Genomic DNA, 23498 nt, shown 5'->3' on the forward strand with positions numbered 1-23498 from the left:
GATGGCAGCCGTCGGTTGACGCTGAAGTTGTCATCCATGTTTCCAGTCCATTGTCCAAGTCTGTGTGAAACATCGAGTCAGCTCTGATCTTGGATCAAGACCAGGCGAGGTCTGCCATTGAGCGAGATGAAGGTCGGAGGCAGGATGAAATCTTTTTTTTTTTTGTTTTCAAACACGTCTCTGCTTGTTGTGTTTTAAGAGCTTGATGATTTCAAGTGAACATGGAAAACAGAGATGAAGATACTGAGGTCGTCACTGAGGGAGGCTAGGAAGGACATGACTCGTCTGAGACGAGTCTATCCCAGGGACATGTGGAGACAAAGTCAGGGTTTGGACACGTGGAGAGGACAGACCAAGGATGCTGGAGATGAGGAGGAGGATGAGAGAAGGTGAGGGGGGGTGACCTGATGGGAGTCGCTGAGAGATGAGACTCGTCATGTGACTGTGACTCAGAACGGCGTCAGCTGCTCTTCTTTGCTCTGACTCGAAACAAAGCTTCGAAAATGTCAGAGGATTCGAGGTGGGACGAAGCCCTGGAGAGGATCTTCACCCTTTGAAATGACTAGACTTGTTCTGAGGCACCAGTCATGACGTCACTGGCGGCAGTTAAATCCCAGATGGATTTCATTTCACACCAATTTTAACCCACAAGTTCTGATCTTGCGGCTCGTGAGGCCTGCTGTGATGCAGACTTCAGCTTGGCCTCTGGCGCCCTCTGCTGCCCAGGACGCGTAAATGCATAGTTCTGGCCAGAAACATTATTATTATTATTATCGATTTTATCTTAAACTTTGTATAGAATACACTGCGAGTTATTTAGTTTGGCATTAACCGTCAAAGACAACCAATGAATGTAATCTTGTTTTGCCGAGACTTTTAATATCACAACATGTGTATGACACTGTCTCCCACCTTTAACGTCGCCTTTATACACATTATGTTTATTAAAACACAAGTTTTTCGTGCTCATCTTTAACGTGTACATCTTGAAATCTTGGTATTCTCCCCATTAGAAAGAATGTGTTTTTTCATAGATGTTTTAATTTTCCTTAGTATATACTTTTTATTATGTTCTTTATTTCCATTTAAAATAATGTTGCACTTTTTATATTAATATATTCACTTGTCACTTGTTATGAAATTCTTTCAAACAGACTCGTTTTAAAATCGCGCTGGCGCGCTCGCTGACCGACCGCTAGAGGTCACTCTCTTGTTTGTTTGTTTTTTTAATCTTTAGAAATGTCAGTATTAGAAAATGTCCCTTCACTCTTTGGCCCCTCCTCCTCCACCGTCGCTCACTTCCGCTCTGAGCCCGCCCTCCATCCCCCTCTCCTCTTCATCCCTCCCTCACTCTGGTCCTCGCATCACTTTGGCTCCGCCCCTTCTCCTCCTCATCTCCTGCCAGATTATCTCCATCAAGCTGCCGCTCAGATGTGAGTACATTTATTTCAATATTCGCTCGCGTCTTTTCTCCCCTGCTGCTGGTTTCCTTTTCTCTCTGAACTTCACCTCCGTCTTTAAAAACACCGACCACTTTTACATCAGAATTTAAGCACGAGGATGAAGTTTTAGTGAGTGAGTTTGGAGTCTCAACCGCTAGTGAGTCACAGATGAGCTCAGGCGATGACTCGTCTCAGTAGAATAACCTAAACTGATATGAATATTTGGCGGTGGTGGGGGAGGGAGGGGGTTAATCTTCCCTCCGTCAGGAAACAAACCATAGTTTCTGTTGTGAAGTTGTCTCCGCCTCCTCCTGAAGCCCCGCCCACCTCCCCAGTGGATAATGTCCCATGATTCTGAGCAGTTTCATGAGGGAACAGTGGGGCTTCATGAAGCTTCTTCGGGGCCCACTAGAGGGCACTCTTTTGCCCTGTGCTCACAGAGGTGTTTTAATGAAACACCTCAAGTCATTTCATATCCGTGAGCGCCACCTACTGAGCTCTGAACATGGGGCTTCGTGAAGCATCATCATGTTCCTTAATGGATTTTAGGTCAGTGGAGTTGTTGGTCCACCATGGAAATCCTCCAAGTCCAGACGCCTGGAGGACCGAGTCATGTCCTGATGACACAGGCCAGACAGCGTTGACTTGACTCAGAGTCTCTGGAGGATGACAAGTCTCTGACAGGAACACGTCACTTGTTACATGTCGCAGAGTGAGGAGCCTGTGGCCTTCTGGCTCTGGTTCTTTTCTGACGCTGACCTATGAAGGACTCGACTCGTTCTCTGTGAGGACCTCCTGCTGTGAACCTCACCACGCCCTGAAACAAGTCGCCCAGTGTCACTGTAGCTAGTCCCAGCTAGCCAGGATCCACGAGCTGCAACCCTCCTCCGAGTGTTGACTAGAGAGTAGGCGGGGCTTAATAGTCACCTGTCCCTCTGAGGCAGGTCGACTCCTGACGCAGGAAGCTCAGCTCCGGAGGGGGAGGGGGGTCCCCCGGCCGCCGCCCCCAACCTGACAAGCAACAGGCGGCTGCAGCAGACCCAGGCCCAGGTGGACGAGGTGAGTCGGCGCAGCGCGGCCTGGACCTGGCTCCGCCTCAGTCAGGATGGACCTCTGGCTCTGTGCTCCCGCAGGTGGTGGACATCATGCGCGTGAACGTGGACAAAGTCCTGGAGCGGGACCAGAAGCTGTCGGAGCTGGACGACCGGGCCGACGCCCTGCAGGCCGGCGCCTCGCAGTTCGAGAGCAGCGCCGCCAAACTCAAGAACAAGTACTGGTGGAAGAACTGCAAGGTGAGCATTCATGTGTTCACCGTCATGGATCACTCCGCTGCCTCTGACCAGGTCCAGTCATGTCTTCACAAGTGTCCACTCCAAACCCACAGGTTCACTGTCTGCACTCCGCCGTCATTCATCCAGCCGTACATCTCACCTCATCCATCACTCGTTCATTCATCCAGCCGTACAGCTCTACCTCATCCATCATTCATTCATTCATCAGCCATACATCTCACCTCATCCATCACTCATTCATTCATCCAACCGTACAGCTCTACCTCATCCATCACTCATTCATTCATCCAACCGTACAGCTCTACCTCATCCATCACTCATTCATTCATCCAACCGTACAGCTCTACCTCATCCATCACTCATTCATTCATCAGCCATACAGCTCTATCTCATCCATCATTCATCCATTCATCAGCCGTACAGCTCTGCCTCATCCATCATTCATCCATTCATCAGCCATACAGCTCTATCTCATCCATCATTCATTCATTCATCAGCCGTACATCTCTACCTCATCCATCATTCATCCATTTATCAGCCATACAGCTCTACCTCATCCATCACTCATTCATTCATCCAGCCGTACAGCTCTACCTCATCCATCACTCATTCATCCAGCCATACAGCTCTACCTCATCCATCATTCATCCATTCATCAGCCGTACAGCTCTACCTCATCCATCATTCATCCATTCATCAGCCATACAGCTCTATCTCATCCATCATTCATCCATTCATCAGCCATACAGCTCTATCTCATCCATCATTCATTCATTCATCAGCCGTACATCTCTACCTCATCCATCATTCATCCATTTATCAGCCATACAGCTCTACCTCATCCATCACTCATTCATTCATCCAGCCGTACAGCTCTACCTCATCCATCATTCATCCATTCATCAGCCATACAGCTCTATCTCATCCATCATTCATTCATTCATCAGCCGTACATCTCTACCTCATCCATCATTCATCCATTTATCAGCCATACAGCTCTACCTCATCCATCACTCATTCATTCATCCAGCCGTACAGCTCTACCTCATCCATCACTCATTCATCCAGCCATACAGCTCTACCTCATCCATCACTCATTCATTCATCCAGCCATACAGCTCTACCTCATCCATCACTCATTCTTCCAGCCATACAGCTCTACCTCATCCATCATTCATTCATTCATCAGCTGTACAGCTCTATCGTATCCATCATTCATTCATTCATCAGCTGTACAGCTCTATCTCATCCATCATTAATTCATTCATCCAGCCGTACATCTCACCTCATCCATCATTCATCCATTCATCCAACCGTACAACTCTATCTCATCCATCATTCATCCATTCATCAGCCATACAGCTCTACCTCATCCATCATTCATTCATTCATCAGCCATACAGCTCTACCTCATCCATCATTCATTCATTCATCAGCCGTACAGCTCTACCTCATCCATCATTCATCCATTCATCAGCCATACAGCTCTACCTCATCCATCATTCATTCATTCATCCAACCGTACAGCTCTACCTCATCCATCATTCATCCATTCATCAGCCGTACAACTCTACCTCATCCATCATTCATCCATTCATCCAGCCGTACATCTAACCTCATCCATCATTCATCCATTCATCCAGCCGTACAGCTCTACCTCATCCATCATTCATCCATTCATCCAGCCGTACAGCTCTACCTCATCCATCATTCATCCATTCATCAGCCGTACAGCTCTACCTCATCCATCATTCATCCATTCATCAGCCGTACAGCTCTACCTCATCCATCATTCATCCATTCATCCAGCCGTACAGCTCTACCTCATCCATCATTCATCCATTCATCCAGCCGTACAGCTCTACCTCATCCATCATTCATCCATTCATCAGCCATACAGCTCTACCTCATCCATCATTCATTCATTCATCCAACTCTACCTCATCCATCATTCATCCATCAGTGGATACCCTAATGTATTCATCCTCCAATTCTCTGCATATTTCTCCCATGCCTTCATCCTGAAGCTCCGCCCACGGTCATGTTGTTGTCCAATCAGCAGCAGATGCTGGGATTACAGCAGAGGAGCTCTTGTTGATGGACAGCGACCACAAAGGAGGAGGCCGATTTCAATCTGGATTAGAGAGACAGGCTCCAGATTAAGCCGGCGGCTGCGGCCCACACACACACACACACACACGTCCTGGTTAATCTCCAGTCGTGCGTCAACACTAACTTCCTGTTTGCGTCCTCAGTGAAAGGTGATGATGTCACCCTGTTGTGTTCTCAGATGATGATCATCATGGCGGTCGTCGGCGTCATCTGCCTGGGTGCCGTCTTCAGTGAGTGACCTCTGACCTTTCGTCTGTCAGAAAGTAGAAAAGATTCGACCAGCCTCACAAATACACTCTCAGCCAACCACAGTGTCCTCAGATGATGACGTCAGTGTGTGTGTCTTCTCTCCCCAGTGTACTTCTTCTACTGACCACCTGGACTGACAGAATCTCTTCTGGGCAAAATACGCTCGCCTTGTTTTCCGCCGACTGTTATATCGCCCCCTTGTTGTGAGTTCCGTTACTGCTGCTTTTTTTTCCCACTTCCGTGCTTTTCAATTCCCTTTTATTTTGTCTGGTTTCCAACTGTTTTTGAGTGCGAAATGAGACGTTTTTGGGAGTACAGAATGAGATGTTTCAGCTGACACATGTTTATGTTTGAAATGAATTTAAAAAGTACGGTTTGAAAAACACCACGGCTCTGTGTTGTCATAAATATCACACACACCAACTCACTCAATAGAGTCTCACGTTTTTATACACACTGGTATAATATATGTATACTGTATATATATATATATATATATATATATATATATATATATATATATATAGAGAGAGAGAGAGAGAGAGAGAGAGAGAGATACATGTATATATGTATATATGTATATATCTATATCTATATATATATATAGATATAGATATACACACACACACAAGTAACATCCGACTTACGACCTGTTCCAGCAGATGCCAGCATCCACTTGCGTCCAATGTGACTTGCGACCGGTTAGTCGACTTTGAGACACTACACACCAAGAGCGCCACCCTCTGACAATGAAGCTTCACTAGCAAAAGCTACAAACACAGGAGGTATATCACGAAAACCTGACTCTTAAAACAAGGTCAGTGCCACCCTCACGCCTCGTCCTCTTGCCAGTTGAGGGCTCTTGGGTAGTGGACAGGGGTCAAGGGTCAGTGTCTGCACCGTGATCCAGGAGCATTGGTTCCTCACTGCAACACTGTGGTGTGAGTTTGACCTCTGACCTCGAGGTTGTTCTGACGAACCAGAGAAGCACTTTTTATTGGATTTTTTTTATTTAGGTCCCAAAAAACTCAATAACATTATATCAATAATATTAATACAGAAATGCAAAAAAAAAAAAAAAAATGGAAGTTGCGGGCAAAAGAAAACGTTTCTGTCCACAGCCTTAAAAACAGAACAGTAATAAAAAGAGCGGAGAGATTTGATCCTCCAAAGTTTTGAGTCTGTGTGAGGAGGGCGGAGCCAGACTGTCCATTTTCTTCTGTGCACCGAGCAGGAATGTCCGTGTGAGGCCGGGCCAGGGTCCCGAGCCAGTCTCAGGTCACTGTTGCGACATCTGGTCAGGAAAAGCGGGTCAGGTCTGGAGCGTGGGTGGCGAACGGCGGCGTGACGCGGCTCACCTGCGCGGCCTGTGTTTGCGTCTGTGTCTCGGGCCCTCGGCTGGCCAGCCGGCTCAGGATGTTCCTCTCAGACATCTGGAGCCGCACGGCCACGGGAGGTATCCGGGCGATGGTGGCGGGGAGTCGGGTGACGTCGGCCTTCATGTCGCTCAGCAGCTCCTCCAGCTGCTTCAGCACTGCGCACACACAGTCGTGGGGTCAGTGTGGGCGCGTGACGGACAGGCGAGGGAGGGGGGCGGTACCTTTGTGCAGGACGGCGTTGGCCGGCTTGTTCCCGGACATGGACTCCTTGCTGAGGTGCTGGTGTGACTCGGCGAGACACTCCACCTCGCTGAAGCGGGTGTTGAGGGCCATGGAGGGGTGAGACGGGTCCTCGGACATGTTGAGGTAGGCGGCGCGGCGCAGCTGCTCCTCGATGACCAGCGCCTGCTCCAGCAGCTGCACACACACACACACACAGAGGTCCGTCAGACACTCATCACATGATAGACCGGGATGGAAGCCCGGTTCTGCCGGTACCTTGAACCGTCGGGCCAGGAACTTGTTCTTGATCTCCAGGAAGTTCCCTCGGTTCATTTCCCCCTTGAACGGCTCGTTGAGGATGGCAAACTTGGCGTCGTTCTGGATGTCCTGCCAGCGAGCGTAGCCGTGTCTGGGGCGAGGGGTCAAGGTCCATCACATGGCCCCAAACATGGAGGCAGAGACGGCACGACAGCACAAACAGGAGAAGGATACTGTATGATCCCGGCCAGCAACCAGTAGTCGTGGCGGCGGTGCCAGATCTCGTTGGTTTTCTTGGTGACGGTGGCGGCGCGTTCTTCGTTCTGCCACAGCGAGTGAAGCTCTGGCGGCAGCAAACGTTAGTCAGCACGAGACGCGCGGCACCGAGTGCGACCGACGTCTGAAGCCTCGCTCACCTGTGAAGCCTCCATCGGCAATGTTGAACATGAACCGGGTCTTGGCCTTCTTCTTCTCCTCGCTGACTCCGCCCGCCGAGGCTCCGCCCTCTTTGCTTCCGTCGCCGTTCTGCAGTTTGGCCGGCTCCTCGGCTTTGGGCGCCTCCTTCAGGTCTGTGGCAGAGTCACGGTGAGTCTCAAACAGTTGGAAGCAAAACTGAGGCTGAAGCAGAACGGAACCTTTCTTCTCCTCCACTGGACTCGTGTCCATCTTCTCCTCCGTCTTCACGTCGGACGCCGCTGGACACAAACACGGGGAGTTAACAACCCGACTCATGTTCAACAGTAACCGTTCTGCGTTTGACTCATCAGCTCCACCTAGTGTTCATGTCTGCTATGGCAACTGACAGCTGTCAATAAAGGTGCCCTACCTTTGACCTCGGAGTCCTCAGCTTTGACCTCTGAGGCCTCGGCCTTGGCGTCTGAAGCAGCTTTGGTCTCCTCTGCTTCTTCCGGACTCTTCTTCTCCGCCTCTTCGTCCGCCTCCTTCTCCTTCCCGTTGACCACCTCGCCATTCACTGGTTTGTCCGTCTCCATCGGCTCCTCGCCGTTCTTTGTCTTCTCCTCCTCCGGCGGCGGCGGCGGCGGCGATGCCTTCACCTCCTCGTCATCAGGAATGGCGATGACCTGCAGGAGAGAGGCAGGTTTCCTCCAGCTCAGCTCTGATCCTCGATCCGCAGGCCGGACTCTTGTTAGTGAGCTCACCTCGTCGTCGCACTTGACAGGGTCTTTGCCGTTTTTCTCGCCATCGGCCTCTTTCTTCGCCTCCTTCTCTCCGTCTTTCGTCGACTCGTCGCTCTTCGACTCGTCCACTGAAACACACAGGTGCCGTGATGACTGTGCTCCGGCTCTGTCGCCGTAGTAACGCGATGATGTACCTGGCGCCGGAGTGTTGGGTTGCGTGTCGGCAGGCGTCCCGGTCGACGGAGTTTTCCCGGGAGAGTCGGGCTGCGCGGCCGCACGCTTGTTCTCCTCCAGCTCTGCCATCCAGGGCATGGACCACTGGCCGTTGACGTGCTCGAACTCCTGAACCTGGACAGCGACGGCGGCGAGGACAAGCGGTCAAGCCACAGCGAGGCTAATAATGCTAGCGGCTAACGTCACCGCACCTTCTTCCGTATGAGCGACATGACGCCGATGCGCGTGAGGACGTGCTGGCGGGACAAGCCCTCCCTGGGGACGCCGTCCGCAAAGGTCTCGGCGCCGTCGGCCCCCGGCTCGCAGAGGTGGCGCATGAAGAGGGAGACGTAGGCCCTGGAGGGGGGGAGGGAGGGGACAGGAAGTGAGTCAGCGGAACAACCGGGTGAGACGCCACACGACGCCCCGTATGTGTGTCAGGGCCTCACTTGAACTCCTTCTCAGATTTGCCCCGCAGGTCTCGGACCAGCCACTGGGTGGAGAAGGCGTCCTGGGGTGGCATCCCGTAACGCATGACGGCGTTGAGGAAGGCTTTCCGCTGCCGGGAGTTGAAGCCCAGCACCTGAGAGGGGGTGGAGGGTCAAAGGTCAGAGGTTTAAACTGGAGGCAGGACTCAAAAAAAGAATCTGCCGCTGAACGGCTCATGACGAAACGCATGCTAATATTTGACACTAGAAGGAGCGCTCACCTCGATGTTGCCGCTCACCCTGGCCAGCAGGGGGGGCAGTGGCTTGTCCTTGTCGTTCCTCAGGCCTTTCCTGTTGGGCCTCCGGGAGTTGGCTGCACACAAGTGGGTCTCTTTTAATATTCAACGGATGCAGAGGAAACTGAGAACTGCCGCATTATTTGCCGAGTCATGCTGGTGACCAGACCCACGGCGGGACACTCTCACCTTCTGTCCGCTCATCAAAGTCCTCGTCGCCCTCCTCCGAAGCCACGGAGTAATCCGACTGCCCGTCGGACTGGTCGTCCTGCCAGTCGGCTGCGGGACGACAGCACACGTCAGCACCGACACCAGCCAGCGAGCGCCGCCGCGGTCTCGCCGCGCCTCACCTCGGTCCTCCTGGGAGCCGTCGTTGTAGTTGACCTGCTTGCGGATGCGCTTGCCCTTGCCCAGGTTGCGAGCCAAATCCTCCTGCTGCTGCTCGTAGTGGTGGCGCAGCAGCTTCTCCCAGTAGTCGGGGTCCACGCTCTCCTCCTGCTTGATGATCTCACGCTGCACCTCCTCCTCCTGGCAGGACGCAGGACGGTCAACCATGCTGGCAGCGGAAGCTCCGCAGGGCGTTGAGCTCCGACCCACTCACCTCCTCGTCCTCGTCTTTGACCACGTACTGGGCCACCTTGAAGGAGCTCAGGTACTCGTTCATGCTCTGCAGCTCGGTGTCGTCTGTGGCATCCTGGTTCCGGTCCAGCAGGCGGTCAATGGCTTTGTCGTCGTAGTGGATGACGCTGCTGTCCTCCTCCTTGTTCTCTCCTGACCACACATGACCCAGTTAGGACCCAGTGCCTCGGACCTGCGGCTCCGCTGAGGACACCACTCACCGTCCACCTCGTCCTTGAAGAGCTCCTCCGTTCCAAACTTGAGGATGTCGTCCAGCTCCTGCTTGGACATAGAGCCCGTCTTGGAGCCGAGGCCGGGCCGCACCACCAGGTGGGTCAGCATCATCTTCTTCTTGGCCACCTGCGTCAGGGATCACACTCATGAGCTCTGCAGGCACAGCAGCAGCAGCAGCAGCAGCAGCGGCCCCTGCAAAGCAAGGCTCACCTGCGTGATCCTCTCCTCCACAGACGCCTTGGTGACGAAGCGATAGATCATCACCTTCCGGTTCTGACCGATACGATGGGCTCTGCTGAAGGCCTGCGGGCGACAGACCCGGTCAGGCGTCTGACCTTCACCGTGAGAGTGACGTGGTGTCAGTGCTGACCCACCTGGATGTCGTTGTGCGGGTTCCAGTCCGAGTCGTAGATGATGACGGTGTCGGCGGTGGCCAGGTTGATCCCCAGGCCTCCGGCTCTTGTCGACAGCAGAAAGGCAAACTGCTGAGCACCAGGAGCTGAGGACACGTGGACACAGGGTCACAATATCGTTCGAAGATCGGGACCAGAACTGAAGCAAGAGACTGCACCGGGCTCTGTGGTGAAAGAAAAGGCAGTCTCACCGTTGAACCGGTCGATGGCCTCCTGTCTCATCCCTCCTGTGATGCCTCCGTCGATCCTCTCGTACTTGTACCCTTCATTCTCCAGGAAGTCCTCCAGGAGGTCCAACATCTTGGTCATCTGCAGGAGAGCGGAGCCAGACCTTCAGAGAACAGCAGCACCAGGAGGGTGACGGCCAGACAGAGCGCTCGTCTCTGATACCTGAGAGAAGATGAGGACCCTGTGTCCTCCCTCCTTCAACTTCCTCATCATCTTCTGCAGCAGAAGCAGCTTCCCTGCCGTTTTGGTCAGAGAGTTTCCTTCGTACATCCCGTTGGGCAACTTAGGAGCTTCCTGTGGAGGACAGAACGGCCCATGAGAGCTGAGTGAGGCGGATCAGGAGCCAAACACACCCATGACACACATGTGCTTTAACAGCACCACCATCGCTGACAGCAGCAGGAAGAGTGGGGCTCCTACCATGGCAGCTCCAGGGAAGAGGTAGGGGTGGTTACAGCACTTCTTCAGGTCCATGACCACGTTGAGCAGAGAGACCTGGTTACCGCCTCCTTTGGTGTTCAGGGCCTCAAAGTTCCTTGTCAGGATGAATTTGTAGTATTTCCTATGACGAGAGGGGAAACTGAAATGACTGGCAGCTCTTTAGTCCGGCCTCCTAACTTGGCTCCAAACTTCTCCACATGTCCCTCCCATGTACTGGTTTCTGCCCTTGTCCTTCCTAGTCACTCCTAATGAGAACCTCAGCACCTTCAACTCTGACTCTGCTGTCAGAGCTGCACTCTTAACACCAAACATCATGACAGGTTTCATGTCCCTGTAGAGCTTCTCACTCACGTAAACTGCTACACTGACGTCATCCCAGACGGTCGTCTCCAACTGTGTCACTCCTCTTCACCTGAGCTCCATTCCTCTCCTCCCCAGCTCGTAACTCCACATCATCAGCAAACAACATGGTCCATGGAGATTCCACCCTCAACTCATCCCATCAGTCTGTGCATAATCTTCCTCCCCTCTTCACCACTCTCCCACAGTTTCCTTCATCATGTCTTCACGAGCTCTTCTAGAACAGTGGAAAGCTTTGACTCACTTCTGCATGGGACTGAGCTCCACACGGACGATCAGCTCCGTCTTAGAGGGCATGTGTTTGAAGACGTCGGCCTTCAGTCTCCTGAGCATGTGAGGACCCAGCATGTCGTGAAGCTTCTTGATCTGGTCTTCTTTTGCAATATCTGCAAACTCCTCCAGGAAGCCCTCCAGGTTACTGCAGAGAAGCACATGGACAGATGAGTGGTCTCTCTCTCTATAAATACACGTCAGTGTGTTGCTACGGCCAATCCATGTGATTCTTCTCCTCAAAACATTGCACCGAAAGCTCTGAGATGCTTAAGTAGCCAAATATTTCTGCTAATCCTGGTTGAAATGTGGCTGCACCCACCTGAACCTCTCAGGCGTGAGGAAGTTGAGCAGGTGGAAAAGCTCCTCCAGGTTGTTTTGCAGCGGCGTTCCCGTTAGCAGCAGTTTGTGTTGCAGAGGATAGTTGTTCAGCACACGGAAAAACTGAAAGACCACGGAGGCATGATTTGAGTTTCCACAAGCTTAAGTTTAAGCACAAGTGCAGACTCATCTGACGCTCTTTCTGACCTTTGACTGGTTGTTTTTCAAGCGGTGAGCCTCGTCCACGACCAAACAAGCCCAGTCGATGGAGCCCAGGATGGCCATGTCGATGGTGATCAGCTCGTAGGACGTCAGGAGCACGTGGAACTTGATGGACGAGTCTTTCTGCAGGTGACATCATCCGCGGTGGGCGGTTACACCTCTGACGCAGACGGTCTCCCCGACGTTCTCACCTTCATCTTGGACGCCTTCTTCCCGCCTCGGATGGCGTTGTCTTCGAAGGAGAACTCGTTCTCCCTGATGACAGCTCGGCTGTCTTTGTCTCCGACGTACGTCACCACATACATGTCCGGGGCCCACATCTCAAACTCTCGCTCCCAGTTAATGATGGTGGACAGCGGTGCGCTGACCAGGAATGGACCTTTGGAGTGACCCTGGAGGAGAGACCACACCACTCAAACGCTTGGCTTCACAGCGCTACCTGTGGTGCTCGCTTCATTTAAATAGAGCATTTTAAATAAAAATACATTTCAAAAATGTATGTAAAATGTGGACTTGTGTAGTGTTAAATGCTGTTTGGAAAAACAGTCCTGAGGGTCAGACATTTCGCCTCTCCGGGCGGAGTGGGCTAATACAACGATGACATCACGACTTATTGACAATAGAACACGTTGGCGACTAATTTAATAGTTGAATATAGTCGACTATGTTGACTAGTTGTCGCAGCCCTGAGACATCAAAAGATTTGGATTATTCATGGCAGCTATGACTTTGCTGTCACCACACAGCAACAGTGAACTCTGGGTCTCGCCAGGATCCGTTCTGCGTTGCTCTTTCAGGTCCTTTTCGTGAAGGAATTCCGTTTCATTGCTCAACAAAGAAGGATTTAGTGGACCACATAACGGATATTATATTTTCAAATCGACTTCAGAAGTAGCATTGTCATAGAGCTGAATGGCAACTTTGTGTATCTTTACTCACAATAAAACTCGAGTGAGACTGTATAATTACTCTGATGGAAAGTGATGAAAATGAAAACAACCAAGTCCCTCGTCTCACAACACAAGCATAACTGGTCATCATGTGATCTGCCAAAGGTTTACACGCTTGATCTAATGCAGGGTGAAAAGGCGACTTGTCAGCAGCAGCTTATTGTCGACGTTGTCTTTCATGCTTGGCAATGAACACAGCAGTGAAATATCAATCCAGGTTTCATGTTCAGCATGTAGTTGCTACAGGGCCCGATAAGTTTCAATAAAATGAAACAATAATCATAACTCAACACAGCATAAGTCGCCATACATTTGGCCACCATAGCTAGGAGCTTCAGGCTGGTTCAGTAACCAGAAGCTGGAGGTCTGATTCATTAGGATTCAGAACTTGAGCACCACAGGTCACATACCATCTCTGAACAAGCAGGCCTGCTACATTAAACCCTCCATCTCGCGTCACAACACACACCTCTTTATAGAGCGAGTAGAGGAAGACGGCCGTCTGCACAGTCTTGCCCAGTCCCATCTCGTCAGCCAGGATGGTGTCCGTGCCCTGAGCCCATGAGAAGCGCAGCCAGTTCAGTCCTTCCAGCTGGTAGGGGTGCAACGTCCCGCCCGTGCTGTCCAGGTACTCTGGCTGACGCTCGAACTTGATGGTCGGCTGAGGAGGAAAACAGAACCGAGGTCTGAGTCTAAAGTGCTGCCAGATCTGAGAAACCTAACGACAAACATTTCCTCCCATTATTCAAGTTCCACTGAGAGAATTCACTGAACTCACATCAACCACGGGGTTCTCTGGAGGTCTGTCCACTCTTTTCACCCGGCCTTTGACCTTGATCTTCTTCCCAGGTTTACCGTCGTCGCCCATCATCAGCTCTCTGCTCGGAACATGCAGTGATGTAAGCAAGAGCAGAACCCAAGGACAGAAACCAAGGACGGAAGCTCACCGGTGGTTCCAGTACTGGAGCTTGTACGTGTCGAACTCAGGAATGTCCATGTCGTCTGCCTCCCAGGTGGCCTGGTCGTACGGCAGCTCTCGCCACTTGATCAAGTAGTGGACGTTGTTCTTCCTGTCCACGCTGTGGACGACAGATTAAAGAGCTGTAGTCATGTAAATCTTAGAAGGGTTGGTGGGTGCATTGCAGGGTAATGGGATGCTTTCCTTCATACATGGGTAAAATGGTTTCAGAATTCACCTGGCAGATGATGTGGATTCTGACTATAGGCTGCTCTATAGAGATCAATGGTTGTATGTGTACCTGTGGTTGAGGATGCGGTGGATCATGAGCCACTCCATCTTGATGCCATAGCGCAGGTACTTCTCTTCCAGCTTTGCGTACATGGGGTCTTTGTTCTTCCTCTTAACGCTCTTGTCTTCTTCCCCATCACCAAAGTCAATGGGCGGCGGTTCATCCATGTCGTTCTTCCTCTGGTAGTTCCGGAACATGACCTGACAGTGGAGCTCCAGCTGCAGACAGAAGGGTATACACACGTTAGCCAACATGTTTCTTTAGCCCGCAGATGAATTGTGTCCCAAACCTGAAGCTCAGTGACCCAGGAGCAGTGCCAGTACGACATGTTGGACCACTTTGCAAAGAACTCCCTCTCTGGTCGACCTGTAAGCGGCTGAGGGTCCGGGGAGTCTGCTGGGAGGTCTGGGGGACGGGGCACGGGTGTGGGAGGAGGGGGCTCGCCCCACTGCCAGGTCAGGATCTTCTGCACTTTTCCCTTCATGGGAGGACACTGGGAGAGGAAAAAGAAAACAAAGGTAAATGACCAAAAAACCCTTAAGGTGCGTCTTACTGAAACTGAAGCAAGAAGCGGAAGCGCAAAAGAGTGGACTGACCAGGCATCGAGGGCAGATCCACTCCCCATTAGGAATCTCAGGCAGTGGCGGGTTAAGACAGTGAATGTGGTAGGACGAAGGACACGAGTCGCAGCAGAGCAGCTCCCCTCCATCCTTACAGACTCGACAGAACTCCATGTGGTGGTCGTCCTCCTCCATCTCCCCGGTCTCCCCGTTGTCCTCTTCACCTTCGGACTGCTCCTCTCTGGCCTCCCACTGGATCCCTTCCTTCTCCTGTCCAGTAAAAAAAGTTTGCATTTCAGCTAAATAAGATTTGGGCAGCGCCAGGAGCAACCGGAAACAGTGTGGTGGAGAACATACACAGTGTGGGCAGCTCCAGGTTCCCTCTGGTGCCTTCTCCATGTCAGGGTCCAGACACACCATGTGGTACGCTCGCGGACATGTGTCGCAAAGGATGATCTCTCCTCCCTGCTGACACACCTCGCAGTAGTCCTGGTGGTCAGTCTCATAGCCGTCGCCGTCCTCAGCTTCTGATGACACAAACAACAACATAGTGAGATTCTGGTGAAGGACACACTGAAGGCTGATAAAGTACTGTCTTCAGGAAACATTTACCAAGAGACTTAAAAAAAATCAGTACAACAAACTGCAACATATTTACAAATTAAACATGTATTAGTAAAAATAGAACAGAAGTGTGGGGGACGGGGGGATTGGTGAATTTGTTTATATACAAAAAATAACAACACGTTTTTTTATGAAGTGGAAAAAAAATCCAACCTTTCTTTTTCTTGGGTTTGCTCTTGTTCGCCTTCTTCTTGCTGCGGCTGCTGCGGCTGTTGGATCCTTCAGACACAGACATGCTGTTCATGCTCCCGTCTTCAAAGTCGCTGTCCACGTCAGGCTCGTCCTCCTCACTCTACAGGCGTAAACATCAGTTCAGTCCGACAGAAGCCGCGCAAACCTAGTTGTAAACGAGGCTAGAAAGGCGGATGGTACCGATGAGCGCTTCCTCTTGCTGTTGAACCCCCCTAGTTTGATCTTGAGAGGAGCCACTTTCTTGGTCTTGGCATTGCTCTTCTTCTCTTGAGGTTTAGCCACGGGTTTGGATCTTTTCCGTGCGTTTGGACCTGCAGGAGACAGAAGTGTGCATCAGACACAGGTGGAGATCCTCTTCGGTCAGAGATCCTCAGAGCCTCTTCATACCTTTCCCCTCCTTGGTTTTTGCCTTGCGGATAGGAGGAACTGGAGGCTGCTGAGGTTCTACTGGCGCCGGCGCCGTGTGCGGCGGGCTGACCTCCGCGACCATGTTCTCAACAGCAGCGGGAACGTTTGCAGTGGCCAAGGCAGCGTTAGCAGCAGCAGCTCCCTTTAGTGGGTTGTTGGTGCTGAACTCTCGCCACTTTGCTCCCAGAACCATCATCATCTTGGACACTGCAATTTTCGGGTTCTTGCCTGCGATGAGTGGCCTGCAGGAGGCAGCATTTTATCAGATGTGACACAATGAGCTCACGGTCTTCTGATGTCAAGTGGAGGTCTATCACAGTGCTTTACTTCAAAAACAAAGAGTCAACGGATGCATGGACGACAACAGTGTCACTTCAGATACATACATCTTCTACTCCTCTTTGTGCCCCAACCAATGAAACATGAATTCTTTGATTGAATTACCAATATGTGCCAAACAACGTCCACAAACATGTCCACAGAAACAGTCACAAGACTGAAGTTATAAAATAAATCTTTGCTTTATTTTTAAATCTACTGCCTATCAGTTACCTGACAAATTGACTGAAGGCCTTGTAGTTGGTCAGAGAGCGATAGTCCTCTTCAGTGAAGACGTGGTCGATGTCCTCCATCCCCCAGTTCTCCAGCAGCTGAGACGAGGACTTTGGCTCCTGTTTCAACACACAAAAAACAATCTCAAACATGTGGAAAACACAAAAAGATCTGCAGGACCATGACAAACCAGATTATAGCACATTAGACGTAGAGTAATTGTTTGGTCGCAGATATGATCATCGTGACCATGAACAGTGACAGTCAGCTACACGCGCACACACGCGTGCGGCCTGGCAAAAACAAATAAATCTGTAATTAGACCTGAATATTGTATTCACTGACCCCACCACAGATGGGCAAGTGTAAAAAAACATTACCTAAATTTATATTGAAGAAATTAAGTGTTTATGACTGTGCACATACATTCTACAGTCCAAAACCCTGGAAACTTTCTAGAGTCCATAATAACTGACAAAGAAAGAAGCAGCCGCTGAGCAGAGAGTACATCTCTGTAGGAAACACCAGGCCATAGAGAAAGAAAAATCCTTGTCACTCCTCCATTGTGACCTCAAGAACGTGCAATTGTCATCAACCATCCACTCCAGAAACCAGAAGCATGGTGGACTCAGTGATTCTGATCAATGGTTGCGCTAACTAAATTGGGAACTTGGAATGACATCATCCAAAAGGGTTGGACGAACAATGATTGATAGTGAAAACACAGACCATAAAACATGCATGAGAATGAGTGTGACTTTCCTTGCGCTGCAACAGAGGGATCTCTAAAGATCCACCTCCTCTCTTTGAGTAGATGGTGAAGAATTTGAAGGAGTTCAAGAAATGTATTTTGAAGTTGCCGCAAACATCCTGTTCCATGTCCATAGAAAGAGGTAAAACCATATGCATATTTCCAGGGAAGAAGAGGTTGAATTTGAATGAAGAATTACAGGCCAAAGCTCCTCTGCAGATTCATGGAGAAGCCACATGGAGAAGCGATAAGAAACTGGTCTGCTATTCGGAATTTGGACCTCACCCCATCTTGGCCTCTGACCAACCAATCTCAGCAACATTTTGTCTCATTCAATGCAGCATAACTCCACAAAACAATGCAACAGAATTCTTCATCTTTTCAGGAGCTTGTTTGTTTACTTCTCCATCACTCCTTCATGCTGATGCCGTTTCCCAAATCTACTTCCATTCTTGCCTTCCACAAACCAAAGCAGCAGATACAGATGTGTTAATAATGAAAATGTGTTTATCAGGAAAAGGGTCAAGAGCGCAGTGCAGTAGACAGTTACCATGGTAACAGCACATATCTATGCCTTACACACCCTCGCCAGACTTATACATATTCACCTACGCAACCCCCCCTCCCCTCGCATAAGTGTCATTAAGTATAAGGCCCCCTATTGGCCGCTGAGCCCTGAATCCAGGGCTCTTTGTTTAACCAACACGCACTCTGTCTCTCTCTCTCCCGTCTCTCGCTCTCTCTCGTCACGTCTGTTTGACAAACCATGACTGACTCCATTACAGGTTCGACACACGCATAACGGAACAAAGAAACTTGAATCCTAAAATGGGTGAACCGCAGGGAGCAAACACTTTTCATCCAAAAAAAGAAGACAGTGAACTGAAGCTGGCGCTTCTTCACACACACACAATGGCGAACAATTAAACACCAGTATCCGCAAAAAAGCGGACAGAGAGGTACAGATGGTGGCAGAAATATACACACAAGGATGAGTAATGTTTAAGATGAGACAGTCCTGGGCAATTCAGATGTAGTAACCTAGGATTCACCGAGACACGTTTCAGAAAAACACACCACAAATACAGAGAGCAAGTCCAAGTCTGGCTCGATGACTAAGAATATTAGCTGACAAAACAAGTTAACACTCTGTTCTTATAATCAATACACACGGCACATTGTTGGATAATTTTGGGGTCAAATGGGAAGGTTAATTCAATGAACTGCTTTACACTGTAAACAAACATTTATACACTCATTTAACCACAAACATTTGGGGTTAAGCCGCTGCTTGTTGTCGTGAACTTGTGTTGTGGCTATAAAACAAACACTGTGAACAAGTGAACAAGTGAACAAGTGAACGAAAGATGCAAGTCTACGCGACTACATATTTAGCTTCATTTACACTACATTTATATTAATAGCTTAGAGAAGAGAATTTCTGGAGTTGTCATCACACTGCTATTTTCCTTGTGTGTATGACCAAAAACATGGCTGGTAGGCAGATGCATACAGATCTTGTAGTTTATATTTTTATATTTCTACTGATAACTGTGCGCTGGGAGGACTGCCATTTCATTTGTACTGGATGTCTTGCATTTAGTATTCATGACAATAAAGTTGAACTCGAACAGATGGATTTAGACAGGAATTCTTTTTTTGAGTACTAACCAACTAACTGAATGTACAAAATGCCAAGAAAACAAAGGACAAGTTGAACCAATGCTTTCCTTTCTTTTTCTAAAGATGTACCAGACAAATTTGAAGAGACTGATCTGAGGTCAGACTGACCACTATTGTGTGGCGGCGACAATGGGAAGCGAACATAATATCCTACAGATGCACATCAGAAGCACAAACTCCTAGGAACCATAAGTCCAACACACAATTCCAGCCTAAGTAATGACAGCAACCAACCAAAATATGTTCACTTCTTCCAACAGTTCATCAAGATTGTGACTCCCACAGTGCACTTCCAGAGGTCATTGAGGTGGCCCTTACCCAGCCGTCGTCATCATCGTCATCTTCATCCTCCTCTGGTTCGGGATCCTTCTTTCTGGAGCTCCTCTCAGACCCAGTGCTCCTCTTCTTCTCCTTGCCGCTGCTGGCCCTCTTCTTTTTCTTCCGTCCCGGAGTGTAATCGCTGCCCTCACTGTCTGAGCGCTGCACAGCCTCTTCCTCAGCTTCATCAGCATTGCCTACATCCATAAGCTCCGGTGAACTGACAGGGAGCTCCTGAAGGGAAGCAGAAACGGAAGTCAGACTACAGAAGAACACCCCGGAGAACTCTGACCTCAGGAGCACGATCTGCTCTGACTTGATGCTTCTAAAGACCCTCACCTCTCGGCGGGAGCGTCTTTTGGCTCCTTTACTCTCTTTGTTTTTCTTTGCCTTCTTTTTCTTCTTCACCTTCTGCGTCTCAGGCTCAGACAGGTCCTCATCATCATCGTCTGCAGAAAGGGACATTTTTACACACTTGAATTCACCAGCAAGTTTGGTTTGGTTTAGTCCACCACAACCTAATCACATTCACACTTTCAAATTGTAACTCAACACTGAACTTCAAGAACAAAATACATTTGAAATGAATTGAAGGACATTATTACAAAAGCATGATTGTTTGAAGTCAGAGGTCACTTGACTAGAGTTTCTCCATAAGACGTCTTAAATTACAATAGAGTGCAAAACAAAACCACCAGATGCAACAAGGAGCCAAGAATTTCTAAAAGGCCAGTTCAACACAAACAATAATCCCTTCATGATCCCCATTGAAATCAAAACCACACCCAGCTCAGACAGGACACCACAGCAGCAACTTGTTCTCAGTAGCAGAACCTGTGGACAACCTGAATTTTGCAAACTTAACAGCATGTTTGGCGAGTCCTTCTTTCAAACCGTCAAATAAGATTCAGTTTCTGAAACGATAACAACCAGCAGAGAAGTCCAGGAATTCAAGTCAGCTAGAGCGGGTATTATATGCTGATATTATGATGCACCTGGTTAGGGAGCAAGGCTCAGAAAGCAATAATCGCAGAAATGTGGAAACTATATATCACATTTTTTATCTGGAAGATGTAGTGCTTGCTTTGAGGAAAGTGGTGATATGGAGCTGAACTTGAGCTGAACCTGCAAACTATGAAGTAAAGCCAAAAGACAACTGCAAGACCATGGAGAGATAGCGTTTGAGTCACTTGACCCATTCCTAAATGTTATGGGTTTCTTAGTCAAGGACTGACACAAAATATTTGTCTTTGTGTAATGTGAATTGTAAATATTTTTGAATGCATGTTGAAGTCATGCAACATTTCAAAATATTAGTTTTAAAGTCAAATTTAATGCTAGTTTGTTATGCTTATTTTTCCAACGTATGACAGGGGTTCTTGTCAAAAAGGAAAATGCAGTAAACACCAGGCAAAAAGTGGACAATAATGGTGCTTTTGTATTTTAACTGTTCCTGTTAGATATGGCTAAATCACACATCAGTAAATTCAGCAAAAACTCCAGTACACACTAACCGGTGTATCTTGCAATATACAGCATATAAAATTCTTTTAAATCCGACACATTGTTTCGCCATTTAATGGTGCTAGAGCAAGCCACTGTACAAACAAGAACATTCAGGTTTGATACTTGATCAGGCACAAAAATGGACACAAAGAAGTGTACAGGAACTAACGGAAGTATGTGAACGTTGCTAAGCATTTGATGGTGGGAGAAATAAGAAAGTCTTAACATATGTAAAGTATTTAAAAGAAGAAATGTTTAAATGTTGTTTTAATTTGGCCCACTCTCAAACAACTCATCACTAAGAAGAGGATTCAATGTTAAATAAAACTGCATAACAGAACCCTTCTGACCTTCATACTTGAAATACAAGTTTTGTATTATAACAAGTATATTAAGCAGCCTTATTAGTATTCAAGCGTTAATTGTTTTTGAATAGTAAATTAAGTCCTCATGTTGCCCATTTAATGAAGAGCATTCTGTCAAACACCAGTCAAAATAGTCGACTGTGATCAACTTCTAAATTAGTTGCAGACGGGTTTGTGAGTCGACGAGTCATGATCTCATCATACGATCCAAAAACAGACTGAGAAACAATTAAGTCTGCAATAGCATTTGCAACAATTTACATACATTTCATCTGTTTTAAATGACTACTTCATCATGACAGTCAGCATGCTGGCATGTTTATCAACGAGTGCATGTCAAATGCCGACTAGTCAACTAATTATAAAGGTAGTCAATGACTACTCGACAAATAAGTTAGACTTAGTAGTCGACTCTCCACTGCTGCTGACTGGAAAGGTCTGACATGTACGACAGATCAACAAAGAACCTTTCATGTCTGGAAACATAAATGACATGGACTTTTTCTGGTCCACACATGCGAAACTCCTGGAGATTAGAATGTTGTGGGCCCACAACATTAAGTCTATTATCAACAACCGCCATCACTCATACTACATGATTCAGATTATTCCTTAAGCTTTTGTCGGTTGATGGCTCAAAAAAATATTTATGTGCCTTTATTATGAATAGATATCCTTTATGAGCATCTATTTAGAGCAAATGTTTTTACTGCATGGAATGGGTTTACACTATTCTCTCGGTACGTATTAATAAATTCTAGGTTTGCAGCAATATTGATCACGACCGGAAGCATATAGATCATTAATAGATACACACGTGATCACAGAATTTCTGTAAATGCTTACATTCCGTGTTTACTGAAACAGATGTGCTTTGAAATAACTGAAAAGGTCGTTGTGGGCGAGCTGATTTCACGTTAAAGCACTTGAAGGCAACTTGAGGCGCTGCCGGTCCTCTTTGTGTTAGTGCTGCAGTCCAATCACAACACTCCACCGAACTATTATTCGCCACATAAACATCACAGTGTGGCGTATCAGGTCCACGGTGACTCGAGAAAAAACGTTTAGTCACTTTTTTTGTCCGGCACTTCAGCTGAAAGCGCCGGCCATGAGGAGGGAAACGCTACCGAACGTCATCCTCCAGCTTCCGAAGCTAACTGGCTGCCTCCATCTTGTCATCGACACGTAAAAAAAATACCGGTAGCAGGCTCGGGCTAGGCCGCGGGAACATGCCGGTCGGTCGGCGTGACTTCACGGAAATGCTCCGGGGAACCCGCATCGCAGTGGGATGGAAATACAAACAGGACCTGAAGTACTGGGTTACCGACTGTCTGCTCCACAAACTGTTGCGAACGCCAGCGGTTCAACGCCGTGGCCGGCAGTAGCAGCGGCTAGCAGCATGCTAACGGAACATGATTGATTTGAATGCCAGCAAACATCTGCTGTTAGCATACAACACCGCGATTTTAGCAAAGTAAACGGCTCTCGCCTTACCGTGGAGTAAGCGCTCCTCGGGGGCTCCATAGTCGTCCCTGTCGTCCTCACTTCCAGACATCGTGTAGGGAGGGAAACTTTCTATTTAGTTAGCTAGCACTTTAGCTAACTAAATGAAGTTAGTTCGCAGGTATAATCCAGAGTTTTTGCTTTAGTCTTGAGTTGCACCGGACCAGGAGTGGTGCGGTGGAAGACAGGGTTCGAACGAGGAAGACAGGAACCACAGAGGGGACATTAGTGGCTTTAAAACACCTGATAACAACAGTCAACACACTGGCGAACACACCATTCCAACTAACTTTATAGTCACAATCACGCCTTCTCCTTTCTCCATCCAAATCTTGACTTTGCGTCTTATTAGCATTGCGTGCTAACTGAGCCGCACCGGCGTCCAGCTTCACATTTTGACCATCAACATTCAATATCAAATCATAAACCAGCAATTTGACAACACCGTATCTTCCGCCATTACAGATGCGGCATTTTAACAATTACAGCATCAAAAAAAAGATATACTCACAACTTGGTTCCAGAAACATAAACTCGGCTTTGACTTTGTCAATCAATCAATCAATTCTTGGTGGCTTTTTTTGTTGTTACGATGTTATTTTTCGCTAATTTCCGTGTTTTTCGCGGCGGCGTGTGCGCACGACGCTTCTCTTTCTCTTGCACACCACACACACCCCGCGCGCGCACACACACAAAGAG

General features: G+C 48.7%; 2 protein-coding genes across 2 annotated transcripts; one reads left to right on the top strand and one right to left on the bottom strand.

The window, feature by feature from the left end:
* Window positions 1–1377: 1377 nt before the first annotated feature.
* Window positions 1378–5490, top strand: vamp1a (vesicle associated membrane protein 1a). Its single transcript, XM_053862092.1, has 5 exons — window positions 1378–1433; window positions 2387–2501; window positions 2576–2734; window positions 5025–5076; window positions 5203–5490. Coding segments are annotated over exons 1-5 (345 nt in total). The 5' UTR covers window positions 1378–1431; the 3' UTR covers window positions 5220–5490.
* A 611-nt stretch (window positions 5491–6101) lies between these two features.
* On the bottom strand, window positions 6102–23498 carry chd4a (chromodomain helicase DNA binding protein 4a). The gene is made up of 41 exons (XM_053862090.1): window positions 23311–23498; window positions 22791–22946; window positions 19765–19874; window positions 19426–19659; window positions 16674–16792; window positions 16101–16363; window positions 15894–16024; window positions 15675–15813; window positions 15255–15424; window positions 14934–15167; window positions 14627–14830; window positions 14347–14555; window positions 14035–14166; window positions 13866–13965; window positions 13557–13748; window positions 12329–12529; window positions 12123–12260; window positions 11917–12038; window positions 11569–11742; window positions 10944–11085; window positions 10686–10817; window positions 10487–10604; window positions 10257–10381; window positions 10093–10185; window positions 9870–10008; window positions 9632–9801; window positions 9381–9558; window positions 9220–9309; window positions 9016–9107; window positions 8756–8889; window positions 8519–8663; window positions 8288–8441; window positions 8115–8221; window positions 7781–8036; window positions 7590–7649; window positions 7371–7523; window positions 7189–7297; window positions 6973–7105; window positions 6696–6891; window positions 6454–6629; window positions 6102–6389 (listed from the first exon to the last, which is right to left on the bottom strand). Exons 2-41 carry the CDS (start codon window positions 22849–22851, stop codon window positions 6375–6377), a joined length of 5850 nt encoding a protein of 1949 aa, XP_053718065.1. The 5' UTR covers window positions 22852–22946; window positions 23311–23498; the 3' UTR covers window positions 6102–6374.

This window comes from Synchiropus splendidus, chromosome 4 (genome assembly GCF_027744825.2).
Source record: "Synchiropus splendidus isolate RoL2022-P1 chromosome 4, RoL_Sspl_1.0, whole genome shotgun sequence".
NCBI classification, from domain to species: domain Eukaryota; kingdom Metazoa; phylum Chordata; class Actinopteri; order Syngnathiformes; family Callionymidae; genus Synchiropus; species Synchiropus splendidus.